The sequence below is a fragment of the Calypte anna genome, chromosome 7 (assembly GCF_003957555.1).
Source record: "Calypte anna isolate BGI_N300 chromosome 7, bCalAnn1_v1.p, whole genome shotgun sequence".
In the NCBI taxonomy this organism is placed as follows: domain Eukaryota; kingdom Metazoa; phylum Chordata; class Aves; order Apodiformes; family Trochilidae; genus Calypte; species Calypte anna.
In genome coordinates, this window is record NC_044253.1 from 12,873,491 (window position 1) to 12,886,466 (window position 12,976).

General features: G+C 42.4%; 1 protein-coding gene across 7 annotated transcripts; it reads right to left on the reverse strand.

Moving 5' to 3' along the window:
• Nucleotides 1–480: 480 nt before the first annotated feature.
• Nucleotides 481–5,037, reverse strand: TMEM177 (transmembrane protein 177). 7 transcript variants are annotated; one of them, XM_030454200.1, is made up of 3 exons: nt 4,975–5,017; nt 3,737–3,912; nt 481–1,605 (listed from the first exon to the last, which is right to left on the reverse strand). In XM_030454200.1, the coding sequence occupies exon 3, from the start codon at nt 1,589–1,591 to the stop codon at nt 656–658; it is 936 nt and encodes a 311-aa protein (XP_030310060.1). In that variant the 5' UTR covers nt 1,592–1,605; nt 3,737–3,912; nt 4,975–5,017; the 3' UTR covers nt 481–655. The 7 variants fall into 7 exon arrangements, with proteins under 7 accessions (XP_030310060.1, XP_030310062.1, XP_030310059.1 ...); XM_030454202.1 differs by lacking the exon at nt 3,737–3,912 and adding an exon at nt 2,618–2,633 and having other exon boundaries at nt 4,975–5,007; XM_030454199.1 differs by lacking the exon at nt 3,737–3,912 and having other exon boundaries at nt 4,975–5,037.
• Nucleotides 5,038–12,976: the final 7,939 nt, after the last annotated feature.

Genomic DNA, 12,976 nt, shown 5'->3' on the forward strand with positions numbered 1-12,976 from the left:
AAGCTGACATATGTCAACATGTATTTTAAATAAAACAGAAAAGACACCAAAGCACACAGAAACCCTCCGCTGAACATGTTCATCCCACTTATGAGAGAACAACTTGAGACTGACATCTTACATACTGCCACTGCAATGGTGATTGCAGCATAAGAATTCACACAGTTCAAGAACTTAAAAAAACCCAAAACAACCAAACCCTAGAAACACTCTCCAGGATTTATGTAACAGCATGATACAGGCTGCCCTGTCTTTTAAACATCTTTGGGTTGTTCTGTAAGAGGAATGACAATTTGAAGACCACAGTTTATATTATAATGGTCCCCAAAGTCTGTCATACTTTACCATTTCCATTTTCCACTGTAAGGAAGGCAGAGCAAAACAGCAGAACTTTCAGATCAGCATCTGGTAAGTTTCCTTCCTCAGTGGTCTTGTGATTTGAGATGCACACAGAACAGAGCACTTTTGAAGCAAGTCTTCAATATTTTAAGAGAGAATTCTTTATTCACAGAATGTGCAATAACTCCTTTCGAACTATATACAAAAATAAACCAAAATTCTAATGAAGATACACAGAGACGAAAAAAAAAAAGCAGCACAGCAGTGTTTCAAGAGAATACATAATTCACAAGTTTAAAGTTCAAGCACTCACTTTCTAGGCCTGGAGCTCTCTTAAAATATTAACAATCAAATCTCTGCGGTAAGTGTATGGGGTGTACTTTATTCTGAACCAGTGTCTTGGGAAAAGGTTACCACTTGGGGCATACATTTTCGTCCCTTGTTTGCCCATCAGACCACGAAGAATCCTGTTGCGGGACAAGATTTTATCATAAAATTCAACCCCACCTCTGGCATAGTCTTTGGAAACAGTGGCTGCCTTCCTGTCAGCCTTGCAGTCTAGATGGTAGGTCATAGCATCATAAGAAATATAATAGCACAGCAGTCCACCAGCAGCAGTAACAAGGTTACAGATGCCACGAAGTAACAAGGGGCCAGAGGATAACCCCAGAAATAGCTTTATGCCTCTGCCACACAGAGCTGTACCAGCTAAGCAAGTTGGAGCTACAACTGCACTTGATAAAGGGCTGCTGTTCTGTAAATACACAACTTCCCTGGCAATGGCAAACTTCTGAGCTTCAAGTGAAAATGTCAGAGCTTCTTTCAAAGCAACACCTTCGTTGCTCTCCCAGTCTACTTCCTTGCCATTGATCACAACAACATGGTTAACTATTCCTTTTTTATCCTCAGCTGTGCTATCAAAATTAGGTGGGATACCCACCCAAGACCCTGCAGGCAGCCAGGGGATTCCAGCACTCACAGGGTGGAAGCCAGAAGCCGCGAAGGCTTGAAAGGACTTTGTGGACTTCACACCAACATCTTGTAGGACATCCTGAAAGACACCACAGAGCCTCTCTGAAAGCTCAGCAGGCTGTCCCTGTGACCAGCACTCGTGTAACAGTTTGAATGTCTGCTCAGGAAACACATGATAGGAAAGGTTGGCACCAAACAGTCCCATGCACGACACGGCCAACAAAGTGATCTTGTGCTTCTTCACCCACACAGATGCCTTCCGCAGAAGCTGCACTGCCATAGTGAAATGCTAACCTGTTTGTAACACAAAATCAGGAATTAAAGTGTGCATAAATGGGTCTCATCCTTATAGCGTTTAAAAAATCAAAGCAAAAAATATAAGAAGCAGAGCACACAAACCAAAGAAACATCTCCTCTTTTATATTAATGAATCACAAAACACCTTTACAGACAAAGTGGCAGTCATTACTATGGGGCCTTAGAACACAAGATGATTGATACAAAGAATTAACTTCTCCCTCTCCTCCAGTAAATCAATTTACCACAATAAAGACAATAATAAAGCCACTATGCTTCCTCCTTCACCCACCAATCAATACACATTCTGTATTTAACCAACATACTTGAAGTCCATGCTGCACAATCCTGCTCTTGTGCTCTACTACAGAGATGGACTAGAGATACTAAGGCCAGAAAGAGCCAATTATGAGATTAATACTTTTAATCAGTAACTTCAATACTCAATTTAGTAACTTCAGATCAGCTACGACTTCCTAAATAGGATCACTTTTATTGGAAAATTTCAGGAGACAGAATTTTCCTTTAGAATTTGTTCTAATAGATATTCAACCTCACTATTAAAAAAACTCAACAAAACAACAGCAAACCACAAAAAAACCAAAAAAACCCACAACCCCAACCAAACACCAATCCAAAACCCCTATGAGAACAGTATGCGTTTTTTTCTATTTTTTTCATATTTTGCCTTCCAGGCAGTGGTTCTAGCTTACTCAGCAAAAAGACATTTTCAGAAAGCAGTATGCTTTCAGGGGCTACTTTTAAAAAATGGTCTCTGAGATAATTTATGTGACAAATAAGATGTACAATCCAGAGCAGAAACTGGAAGAGAAATTGTTTCAGGGCAGACAACTATGCTGTGACTCTTTGAATAAGCAGATAAACTTAAAAACTTTCAAAACAGACAACTCCTTCAGTTCAAGAGTCCTGCTTCCCTCGGGGAGTGTCAGTTCCTTTTATGGCCCAAGCTGTATGATGTGCTCTGCCCAGAGAAGCTCGAGTTTCTTACATTACAGAACTCTCCCCTGAAATGATATTATAAAAATGTAGAAGTGAATTAGGCACCTACATCCAGCTCACATCACTGAAAATTAGATGCACTTGCATCTTGCAGTGTCTTTTCTCTCATGACTTTTAACACATGTGCTTCAGAGAATCCTGCTGCAGCTGTTGAAGACATTACTATTTCCAGCTGTCCTTACAGGAAGCCAAGGTGGCAGAAGGAAACTGGGCTTTGATACAACAACCAAAGTCTTAGTGTTGAGTGCCATCAAAGGTGGGTTTCAGCTATGTGGCTGGGCTTTGTATGACAGCTGCTGAAACAGCCATATGCTTCCCTCTTCCACTCACACTGAACAAGAACCACCACAGAGGGGTACAGTGGACAACTGGGGGCTGTAACATCATAAAACAGCACTGCCTGACATACCAGGATACACCCGTCATGATCAACAGCAAATGAGTATTAACCACAGGGAAACAAAAGGGGATTAAATTAAAGGCAGTGTTTTAATATATTATCACTATTTCCTATGAAGCTCTTTCAGACTGTAAATTCACCAGGGGAAGAATAATCTTGTTTAATGTTTATACTGCACTGAACACATACCGAGTGCTTAATAAAAACAATGATGCATGTAAGTATACAATAATTTCATATGTATTTCTTAGTGTAGTCAGTGGTGGCATTCTTACATGCTGATGAAGACCGGAGGTGGTATCTGTTTGACAAAATTATTTCAGAAAAAACCCCAAACAAACAAACAAACAAACAAACAAACCATGCTGAAGAGCTTGGATGAAACCCAGTTTTGGGAGAAAACTTCCTTGATAACAGAGCTAAAAAACAGAAAATGGTAATACTAAATCCAAATTACCTCTTTGGAGTTAACAACCTCTCAGCAAATCTAGCAGTCTAGATCCAACTGAAAAGGTCATGCCATTTAGAGGGGGGAGGGCAGCACTTGAAAGGGGATGATTGTACGAGGACTATGACTTGATCCACACGTGAAGCTGAGTCAAGGACTTCTCAGCTTCTCCCACTACTAACTTATGCCCCCTCATTTGGGTTGGCTAACAGATCTTTTCAAATTTAGGAGCACAGCATGGGGAAAATGTAGCTCCTCACCTACATCCATGCCATGGTAGGGAAGGCCAGACCATGTAAATCACTCTGCTCTTCTTTCTTGTGACATCAACTGATGTTGTCTTGTGACATCAATTTGCCAAGCACATGAAATGCTGAATACTCCGGGATGAGGGGAAGCACACCTGGACAGGTAGAGCTGGCAGCCCTTGGATGAGCTGTAGGGGAGCAGGAAGCACTGTGCTTATCCATGCACTCGTCCTCAACAGCCATGACAGCAGGATATGCCTCAGTGCATTAACACTAACTTTTTTTCCTATATCAGTCATAAAAGTTCTAGCACTTGCCAAGTATTTTCTTAATTTTTTTTTTTTTAAAACCAAATTACCCCTTGTGCAGGCATGTTTCCAAACCTTTGTGGGCAGAGCCCTTGCAGCCCAGCCTAAGCTCTTGACTGGATTATACACAACAGCCCTGCCACACACCTCATGCAAGAAGAGCGAGCAGGAAATGCCACAGATACAGACTTTCTCGTGACTGTCAATATGCATGAAAAAAAAAAAAAAAAAAAAGAAAAGGAAAACTGCCCTGGACACTGTTTCTCACTAATGCTTTCAAACCTTCCCCAAGGGTCAGGGCAGACTCCCAGCTCCTGCTGGAAATCCCACTGCAGCACTGACTGTAAAGAGCATCTTTTACTTTTATGCACAAACTTTGTGCAATTTATGTATAAGGAAAGCAAATGACGCGACAAGGCGATTTATGAAGACGCTACCCTGCAAACTTTACTTTTTTCCCATAAATCCACAAGAACGTTTGCAAGGTGGTCTCCCCCAGACGCTGAAATAACGCTCATCTCTGTAGCGTTACGGGATCTCATTCTCACTTAGGTCTGAGAATTTTAACAGCTGGAATTCAGAACATGGGGGTATCCGTAACACTTGAACAAATTTCCTGTTCCTAATTACATGCAGCCGAAGGGAAAGCCCAACTTAAAACAGTCCCAGTCCGGAAACGGGGCGTAGACTGGACATGCCTCCAAGGGCTCAATGTTTCAAGGCTCACTTGTCAAAAAATAAAAATAAGGGGAGGTTGGGGGGTGGGCCTAGGCCGCGACCAGCCCCGGGGCAAGGCCGGGTGTGTGTGTGGGTGTGCTGGGTGCTGCGCTCCCCGTCGCTCCCGTTCCCTTCCCGCCATGCCGCGCCGCTGAGGCCCAGTTCTCGCCGCTCCCTCGCCTCAGGCCGGCCGGGCCTCCCCCCCCCCCCCATGCCCGCACCTACCGGGGCTTCCCGCGCCGCGGCCGGGGCGGGGCTGGGCGGGCCGCCTGCCCATCGCGGTGCGGAGAGCGGAAGGGGCGGGCAGCAGCGCCCTGGCGGGGGGTGGGTGGGAAGGGGCGGGCACGGTGACCGCAGAGGGGTTTGTGAGACTCGGAGGCGGGAAGGCCGGGGGTGAACCCTGGGCTGGCTGAATAAACAATCGGCGGCAGAAATCCCCCGAGGTCCGATCCGGACCGCGGCGCTGCCCTACGCGCAGCACTGGGGCCATGAGCCCGGGCCCCCTGAGGGACATCCCGAGGGGCGGCTGTGGCTCAGGGAAGGGACCAACCCCCTCGGTCACGAATTCACTCGATGGCCTCGTGTTTCGTGCTGTAGTTGGCTGTGGTTTTTCCCTGCAAAACACCTTAGATCTGTGTTATTAATACAGCCCTCCCCCTGCAGTGCGGGAACACTTACTGGGAAGGCAGTCAAGTAACTAGCATCCATCATGTGGAATTTTTTCTCTCATCCCTAGCTGGAAAGTAACATATGCAGGGAGTTTTTGCTTTGATGTTAAGATTTGGGCAAAGCAGAAGCAGGATTTTATTTGGGCAGTGGGCACTAGGAGACTAGTTCTGCCTCATCTATAGGAAGGGCATGCATTGGTGCTCATTGGACATTTTAAAACGTTCCTTCGCACCAGGCAGTTATAAGGTAACCATTTTTCATGTGATCCAAGTGGAAATAATGCTTTGCAGTTGGTCAAAAGTAATCAGAATAGAAATAAATGCAAGCCATGGTTGTTACCTACTTTGATTAGCTTTGACATATCGTTCTTTGTAGCAGCCACTTAGGAGTGGCATCTCTTAGGAGTAAAGGTTCAGTTCCTAGACCTTTCGGCCTGAGATTTGCTTTCAAATAAAATGATTGAGACTTTAAACTGGGTACTTGTGAGTTCTCATTAAAATTCAGGTCTTCCTCCAGGACCTAGAAGAAAGTATAGTAAGAAAGATAATGAAAGACATCTATCCCATTCTTTTCCGTATGACATTACCTCCTGCTTGTCCTCTGCATTTTAGAAGTGTTAAACAGGCCTGGTAGGGCATAGCCAGTATCAGGCCCTGTTGTGAACAGAGGCTGTTAGTGGCAGCCTGGGTTTTAACTTCCAATAAAAAAGGTGATAATTGCTAAAAGAAACTATGCTCATTTGTTGGAGGGAACACTTTTAGCTTTAGGTTACAGTTTCATGCAATATGGCAAGGCAGATTAATGGTTTGCTGCCACCAAAGGGAGAAGCTGGGGGAAAGGTCCTATCTGTTCCACCTGTGTCCTTCTGAACCACTTCTTACCAGATATGGCATCCACCAAACCCTCTTTTACACTGCTTTTAACATACTGCCAGCAGAAAACATAAGGAAAAAAAGTTTTTTCCTACCAGGCCAGCAAGCTGGATGGGATCATTGAAAACTCTGAAAAGTACTGGGGCTGTAACAAGGTGAGAAGCAGCCAGAAAAAAAGGGCAGCTTCATTTCCCCTCCTATCTCAGCAGAGCTTCTGCTTCTGTAGCCACGGGTCTGCAGACACAGCATGTAGCTTTGTCATCTGCTAAAGCTTGTCATTTGTGAGCTGGCATTGATATTCATGCTGCATGCAGATGTACAAAGAAAAAGTGCATGCAGGTGATGACAGACAACTAGAGACAAGATTCCATGCTAACCAAAACACACAACACAATGATGGATTTTGAAAGCCTGAAAGTCACTAAGACTTAATTATCCTGCTGATGAATATGAAAGGAGAGTTGGATGGGTTTAAACAGCCTGACTTTCTGAAAGGTCCTTCTGCCTTCTGTGCCAGCTGGAGATGTCTAGAAACAAAAACTCAAGAGGCAGGCACACCATTGCATTTGCACTATGGTTTCCATTAAATACTTTATAGAAAACACGATTGTGAAAAGTAGAGCTCCAACTTTACCAATCACCATGTTGGCATGATTCTGGTTTCAAGAAGGAGCTGTTACAGCAGGTAAGGTGAAAGACGACTGAAATGCCCCCTATTTCTGTTGCATAAACACATCCTTATAGACAGGGATGAAGGGATATAGACCACTTTTAAATTAGCCTGCTAGGTGGTGCTGTAGGACATGCTCTAAGTTATTCATTCAAAAACACATTGCAGTTCGGTCTGATGTTACACCAGAAGACAGAGGTGCCTACCCTCACCTGCCTCTAACTTAATTTTTTGTATATGTCTTGTTGCTACATTAACAAAAAGATTGCGTTTCAAGTACAGAACTCAACGTCATTGACTTCTCACAGTGATTTTGTGCTCTCACAGTCTATTTTGCTTGTCATTTCCAAAACAAATGTGGTCAGTCAGTGAATGTCCACCAATTCTTACCCAAGTTTGCCATGTTGCATGTCCCAAACACTTCATGTGGTTCAGTTCTTGCAGGCGTCAGGTGCAAAAGGCACAGCAAGATTCTGGCACCAGGGAAATGTACTGTATGACTCTGTGGTCATAGAGTAATATTGGTAGGAAGAGAGAGATTATAAAGTGTGCAGGACAAGTATAATCTGCTCATTGCCTACAGAAGCCATCATGAAAAACAAGGGACTGGACAGTGTAGACATCAAGAGCATTTGTCAAATTAAAGACAAAGAGTATAAGTCTGATGAATTAACAGAGGAAGTATTAGAGTACAAGAAGATCCTGAAGTGAGGTCTTAGCAGATCTGGGGAAGATCTTGTAGTGAAGGAAGAACATGACATGTCAGCCTGTTTTGTGGTGCAGGTACCTGAACATCTTCTGCTGTTGCCAAGCATAGTGCTTCTGTAGTGAGTGGTGAGTGTGAGTAGGAATGGTGCAAGGCCTTAAGCAAGACATATACCTAGAAAGTACCTGTAGTAAGGTGACTTACAATGACCCAGTCTGGAGGTATTTTCAACTCCACTGAAGGCAGCAGATGATACACTGAAAACTGATGGTTTAAGTGACCCTTAAGGTTCTTTACTGGTGTCAGAAGGTCGAGCTTGTTCACACTTAAATGGTCATCTTATTGCAGTAAAGGGAGACAAAGCTTTTCAGTCTGAGCAAGCTATACATTTCCATGTTAGCACAAGTTAGAATCCACATTTACCCTTGCCTTGACTGGAATTCCAAAGACTGCCAATCTTGTGCTGGTAATCAAAGCCATGTGTAAAGAGTAGTAGCATAGGAGTTTCCTGTCTCCGTGTTGAGCTTTTTCTGTGGAAAAATGATCTATGCCTAACTATTTATATTATTCTAGGGATATGCATATGTTTTTAAAGACATACATAGCTTCTGCTACCCTCTCAAGAGGGGTGTTATATGGACCAGTACAGTAAAGGATGAGCATTCAGAAACACAGCTCTGGAAATAGAACAGGGAATTCCTTTTCTGATTTCAGATCAAGCCTTCAAACCCCAGTATTCCAGAAGGAGTGAAAAGGCAGCCAATTGTGTTGTTGGGATTGCCAATTACATAGATCAAAGAGGAACTGGGAAGGGATTTTCTTCCCAATGTACCACAGCTTGGAATTAGTCAGGGATCAAAAGCTAGTGTTTCAGAAGGCAGCAAGAGCCTGTGAGGAATTTGGCTGGCTATATGACTTTGAATGGAAAGAGAAGTCAATCCAGCAAACCCTCTTGGCATTACATTTTGAAGTATTCATGTGCTGGCCCGGGTCTGCCTCAAACTTAGGTGGGATCTTTGGGGTGGCAGATGTAGGAAAGGCAAAACAAAGAGGTGATCACGTTTTCATCACTTAGCTACTGTATTTTCAAACCCTAGCACTGATTGTACAAGCTCCCCCCTCAGCCCTAGCTGCCTGTACCAGAAGTTGATGCTAAAGAGCAAGCATCCTGCGCAATAAAAGAGAAAATGCTTCTCTCAAACAGGACTCGAGTATGAGCATAACAAAAATTCTGTATCTGAATGTACTTTGCAATTTCTGCTGAGGCTAACAGACACACATCCAGGTTAACATGAATGCTGGTGGAAAATCTGAATGCCAGCAGCAGAGGACCGGGAAGCAAAACTACAGAGATTCTGAGCAGCTCAGTTTATGCTGAACTCTGCTGTCCTGCAGTCTACTGCTTTTTGACACTGCTTTGGGGCTTTGCACATTGTGCAGCCAGAGCCCATACCATATTGCATTTTAAATTGCATTAGGAACTAGTTGTATTACAGACATGATGCCATTTGGTGAAATCAGAACAAAACTCAAACATAAATTGATTGTTTAGCTTGGGATTTCTTGCCTGTGCATACGAGCCAAGCTTGTATCCAGAACAATTGTGGATTGTCTATAACTAATATAGGCTTTATTCTCAAGAGCTCTGCTCCTGCAATTAGCTTGCTGTAGTGAAAGGAAGGTAGCTATAGTGAATGAAGATATAAAATGTCTTTATAATAGAGCTAATTAGCACCATTTCCCTTCAGAAATGGAAGCAGCATGTCTTGGGAAAGGGAGGATGCCAGTAAAGGCAATGTGATGTTATTTAACAGGCTTAATCACACTATCTAGCAGTGGTAATATTTACAGTTCCTGATATCATTATTACAAAGATAATGATACCTGACAGCAGAATTTGGGCTGCTTCACTGAGTCAGTCAGCATAGGTGGTCACTGCACACTCCTCTGCGGTGGGGGTACTTTTTAACAGTGACCTTCCAAGACTCACTGCAGATGAGGATGTGTTTTCCTGTCTCATTAGTAGCTGGGGAAGGTTCAAACAGAATTTAGACTCTTCTGGCAGGAGTAGGTCAGAGAGCAGAGATTCTGTGGACCAGGTTTTTGGATTCTGTTTTGTGTTGTATAATAAAATTCAGTGTTTATAATCCTGGTCTAGATGTAGACATGGTCCTAGCTCTTGTTGGCAAGACTGGGAGGCAGAACACAATTGTGTTCAGAGGATTTTGCTGAGATGGAAATTCCATGAAGAGGATTGCTATTAAATATTCCATTTTATGCATAGCTAGAATGATACATGGATTAAGACACACCTGGAACAAACCAACATGAAAATCCTAGAAATAGATGTATCTATGAGTCAGAAATGTTGGCTGTAACATAGTGTTCTATGATAAGGGCTCAGAGTGTTGGTACAAATACAAGGAACTGGAAATAGATGCTTTGCTCGAGAAAAGTTAAGCATGAAATGGAGCCTTCTAAGGCTCCATTGCAGAAATGAACAATGGGTACTAAAATTAGAATTTGTTGGTACCTAGAGAGTTACTCAGACATTCAAGTGTGTGATTGATGTCTTCATAGCCTCAGTAAAACAAGTACTCAAACTTGGGGTCCTTTAGTGGTGCATTGTGTGTGAATATGTACAAGGATATGTTTCCTGTGTCTAGCAGTTTAAACTGTAAGGATCAGATTATGCCAGGAGAGGCTGGGCAAAGGAAGTCAAATCAGGAATGCCATATTTTCAGTGAAAATTCTCCATGTCGTGCATTTCACACTATGAAAACAGTACATATTCCCAGCACATGGGTAGACTGCAGATTCCACCTTGACTCAAGTCAGCTGAAAAGACACCCCAGTTCTAGGGCAGAGGTATTGATGGAAATAACTGAATTAAATGATTAAACAATTCAAGTTGAGTGCTAAAGTGATACTGATTTGGAACATATTGAAATAATAGAAACCAATTAGTTTAAGATTTGCCTTATTCAATGTTATAACCAAAGCTCAGACCCACATCTGTACTGTCTAGGGAAAAGATAACTCATGCTGCTAATGGTAGCAAAAGATACATTCTGTTAATGGAGAAGTCCTTTTCTATCACCACTGGAAATCGAGCAATTTCTTTATGTTCCCCATTGAGTGCCAGTTTATTTGGTGCTTTGCTAGAGTGCTGGAGATTCCAAGTCCCAACCTGTGGAGATTCCAAATTTAAAAATAAAATCTACCTAGCAACTTTTTCCCCCTCCTCCCCTCTCAAATTGGCATCTAATTTATTCTCAGTCAGAAAACTCATAGTTAACATACTTAAAGGTCACAATGAGAAGATAGGATCACATACAGCTATAACCTACAGCATTTTTTCTTGGACAGTATGTTTAATTGGAGAAAAATAACAGCTTCTCTGTGGGAGCTGTTGAAGTCCTACATGGAATGTGTGAAACTAAGAACAGTCACAGCCACCAGAGCTGTTTTCTATAAGCCAGTTGCTCTGCTGGACCAGGTGAAATATGTCTGTTTTGACACTGTGGTATGTGTCTGTGTGTGGGAGGGGATTCTGAACCCACACTGTCTTTTTAGGGAAAAGCAGAACATCTTCAGGCACTGGACAGTGTTTCTATTGCAGCAGTCATGTAAGGAGAAACATTACTGACCTGTTCCTCAGACTGCACAGATCTCAGACTGAACCCCTTGCAGCTTTAAATGTGGCTTGATCAACTCATGTGAGCTGCACCATTGCAAACCAATGAAGTTTTGAAGAGACACCCTCTCACCTCAAAGTCAAACACAGCAGTTTCATCCAAGGGGACTCATTCCTGTTTAGCAATAAGTGTGATGAGGAACAGACAGGTTTTTTTGCATGTTTTACAAACATCTCCTTATTTAAGTGCAAAAATTCCAGGTCAGTAACTTTTCCAGGATAGCTGCGAAAATGAAATCTGGATACGATACTGCAATATCAGGTTCCCTTCTACATCTACTGCCACTCCTATTATATGTAGCTGGTGATGTCTGATGAAGTTTACACTGCACATAACTTCCTATTATTGGCTTGAAGCATAAGCATTCAAATTGCAAAGGTAAGCAGGGGGCACTTTTCAAAATAAGCACTGAAGACCTACACAGCTGATGCAGCATCCGAAGATCCAGTTGCCACTTCAGTCACTCACAAACAAATTTACAAGTTGTCCTCTTAAGAGCTGCCTAAAACTACAATCATATCCCAGATCTGAACACTGAACAATTAAATACCACAGGTTCACCATCACTGAACATGATCATAGGATAAACAACAACACTTCTGGATCCACTGAATATCTCCACACGAGGAGAAGCTTCTGTGAAATCCCCGAGAGAACTTTCAAGACACCCAGCATTCTACAAAGGGGATGTATGTTGCTTTACAGAAAACTACTTTGTTTCAGAGAGGCTATTGTTTGTATCACAGCCTTCTCAAGAGGGTGTTAAATTGTCTTCAAGTCTCCTCACAAAACATTAACCTAACCCAAAATAGAAACTGTATTATTCCCCCAACTAAAGGTATTCTTCAAGGAAAAAACAAGGACCTGAGAAGTCTGTGGACCGTGGTAAGAACAACCTACTACGTGCAGATGAACAAGTACGAAATACTATGACAAAGAATATGCAAGGCAGGAACTTTGTAGTTGTTGGACTGTGCCTACAAAAGCTCATTATCTCAGTACTTGGTATTTCTATATCACAAATCACAGGAGAAGACACAGCAATAATACTTCAGAAGACCAAAACTGATAATCCACATTCTGAAACAGAAATTGTTAAACGCCAAGAATGGTTTGCATTCATCACAGGTAATCTCCCAACTAATCTGGAGTTGATAACAATGACTGTTCTCACATGTTACATCTGGAAAATCACATGGGAACCAACAAACTAGAGAGTCAATCAAAAAGCTGGAAGCTGCATTTGGAGGAACAGCTCATGGTATCCCTAAAGACAAAGGAAAACTGATCATATGTTATGATAGCTACTTATTGGTTAGCTTGCCATAGGTAAGCTTGTACTAAAAAGTTGAGAGCAGCCTTATCAAGTGCAATAGATATCCAAGTGGTTTTCAGAGGGCAACTTCACAGATGAGTGATGACATCTAAGAACCAGCTGAGAATGAGTCATGGTATCCTCAGCTCAAAAACCAGAATAAAATTCTAATAAATGTATCTGTTTCTGTTACAGAAATTCTTCATACAAATTTAACAGGAGAATGATGTGAGCTTAGGAGAACGTACAGAACAGCACTAGAACCAGCAAGAACTTATTTTACTTTACAGATGACTT

What these genes read in the sequence shown, in the direction of transcription:
- TMEM177 (XM_030454199.1), bottom strand. Translation starts at nt 1,591, where the DNA reads ATGGCAGTGCAGCTTCTGCGGAAGGCATCTGTGTGGGTGAAGAAGCAC.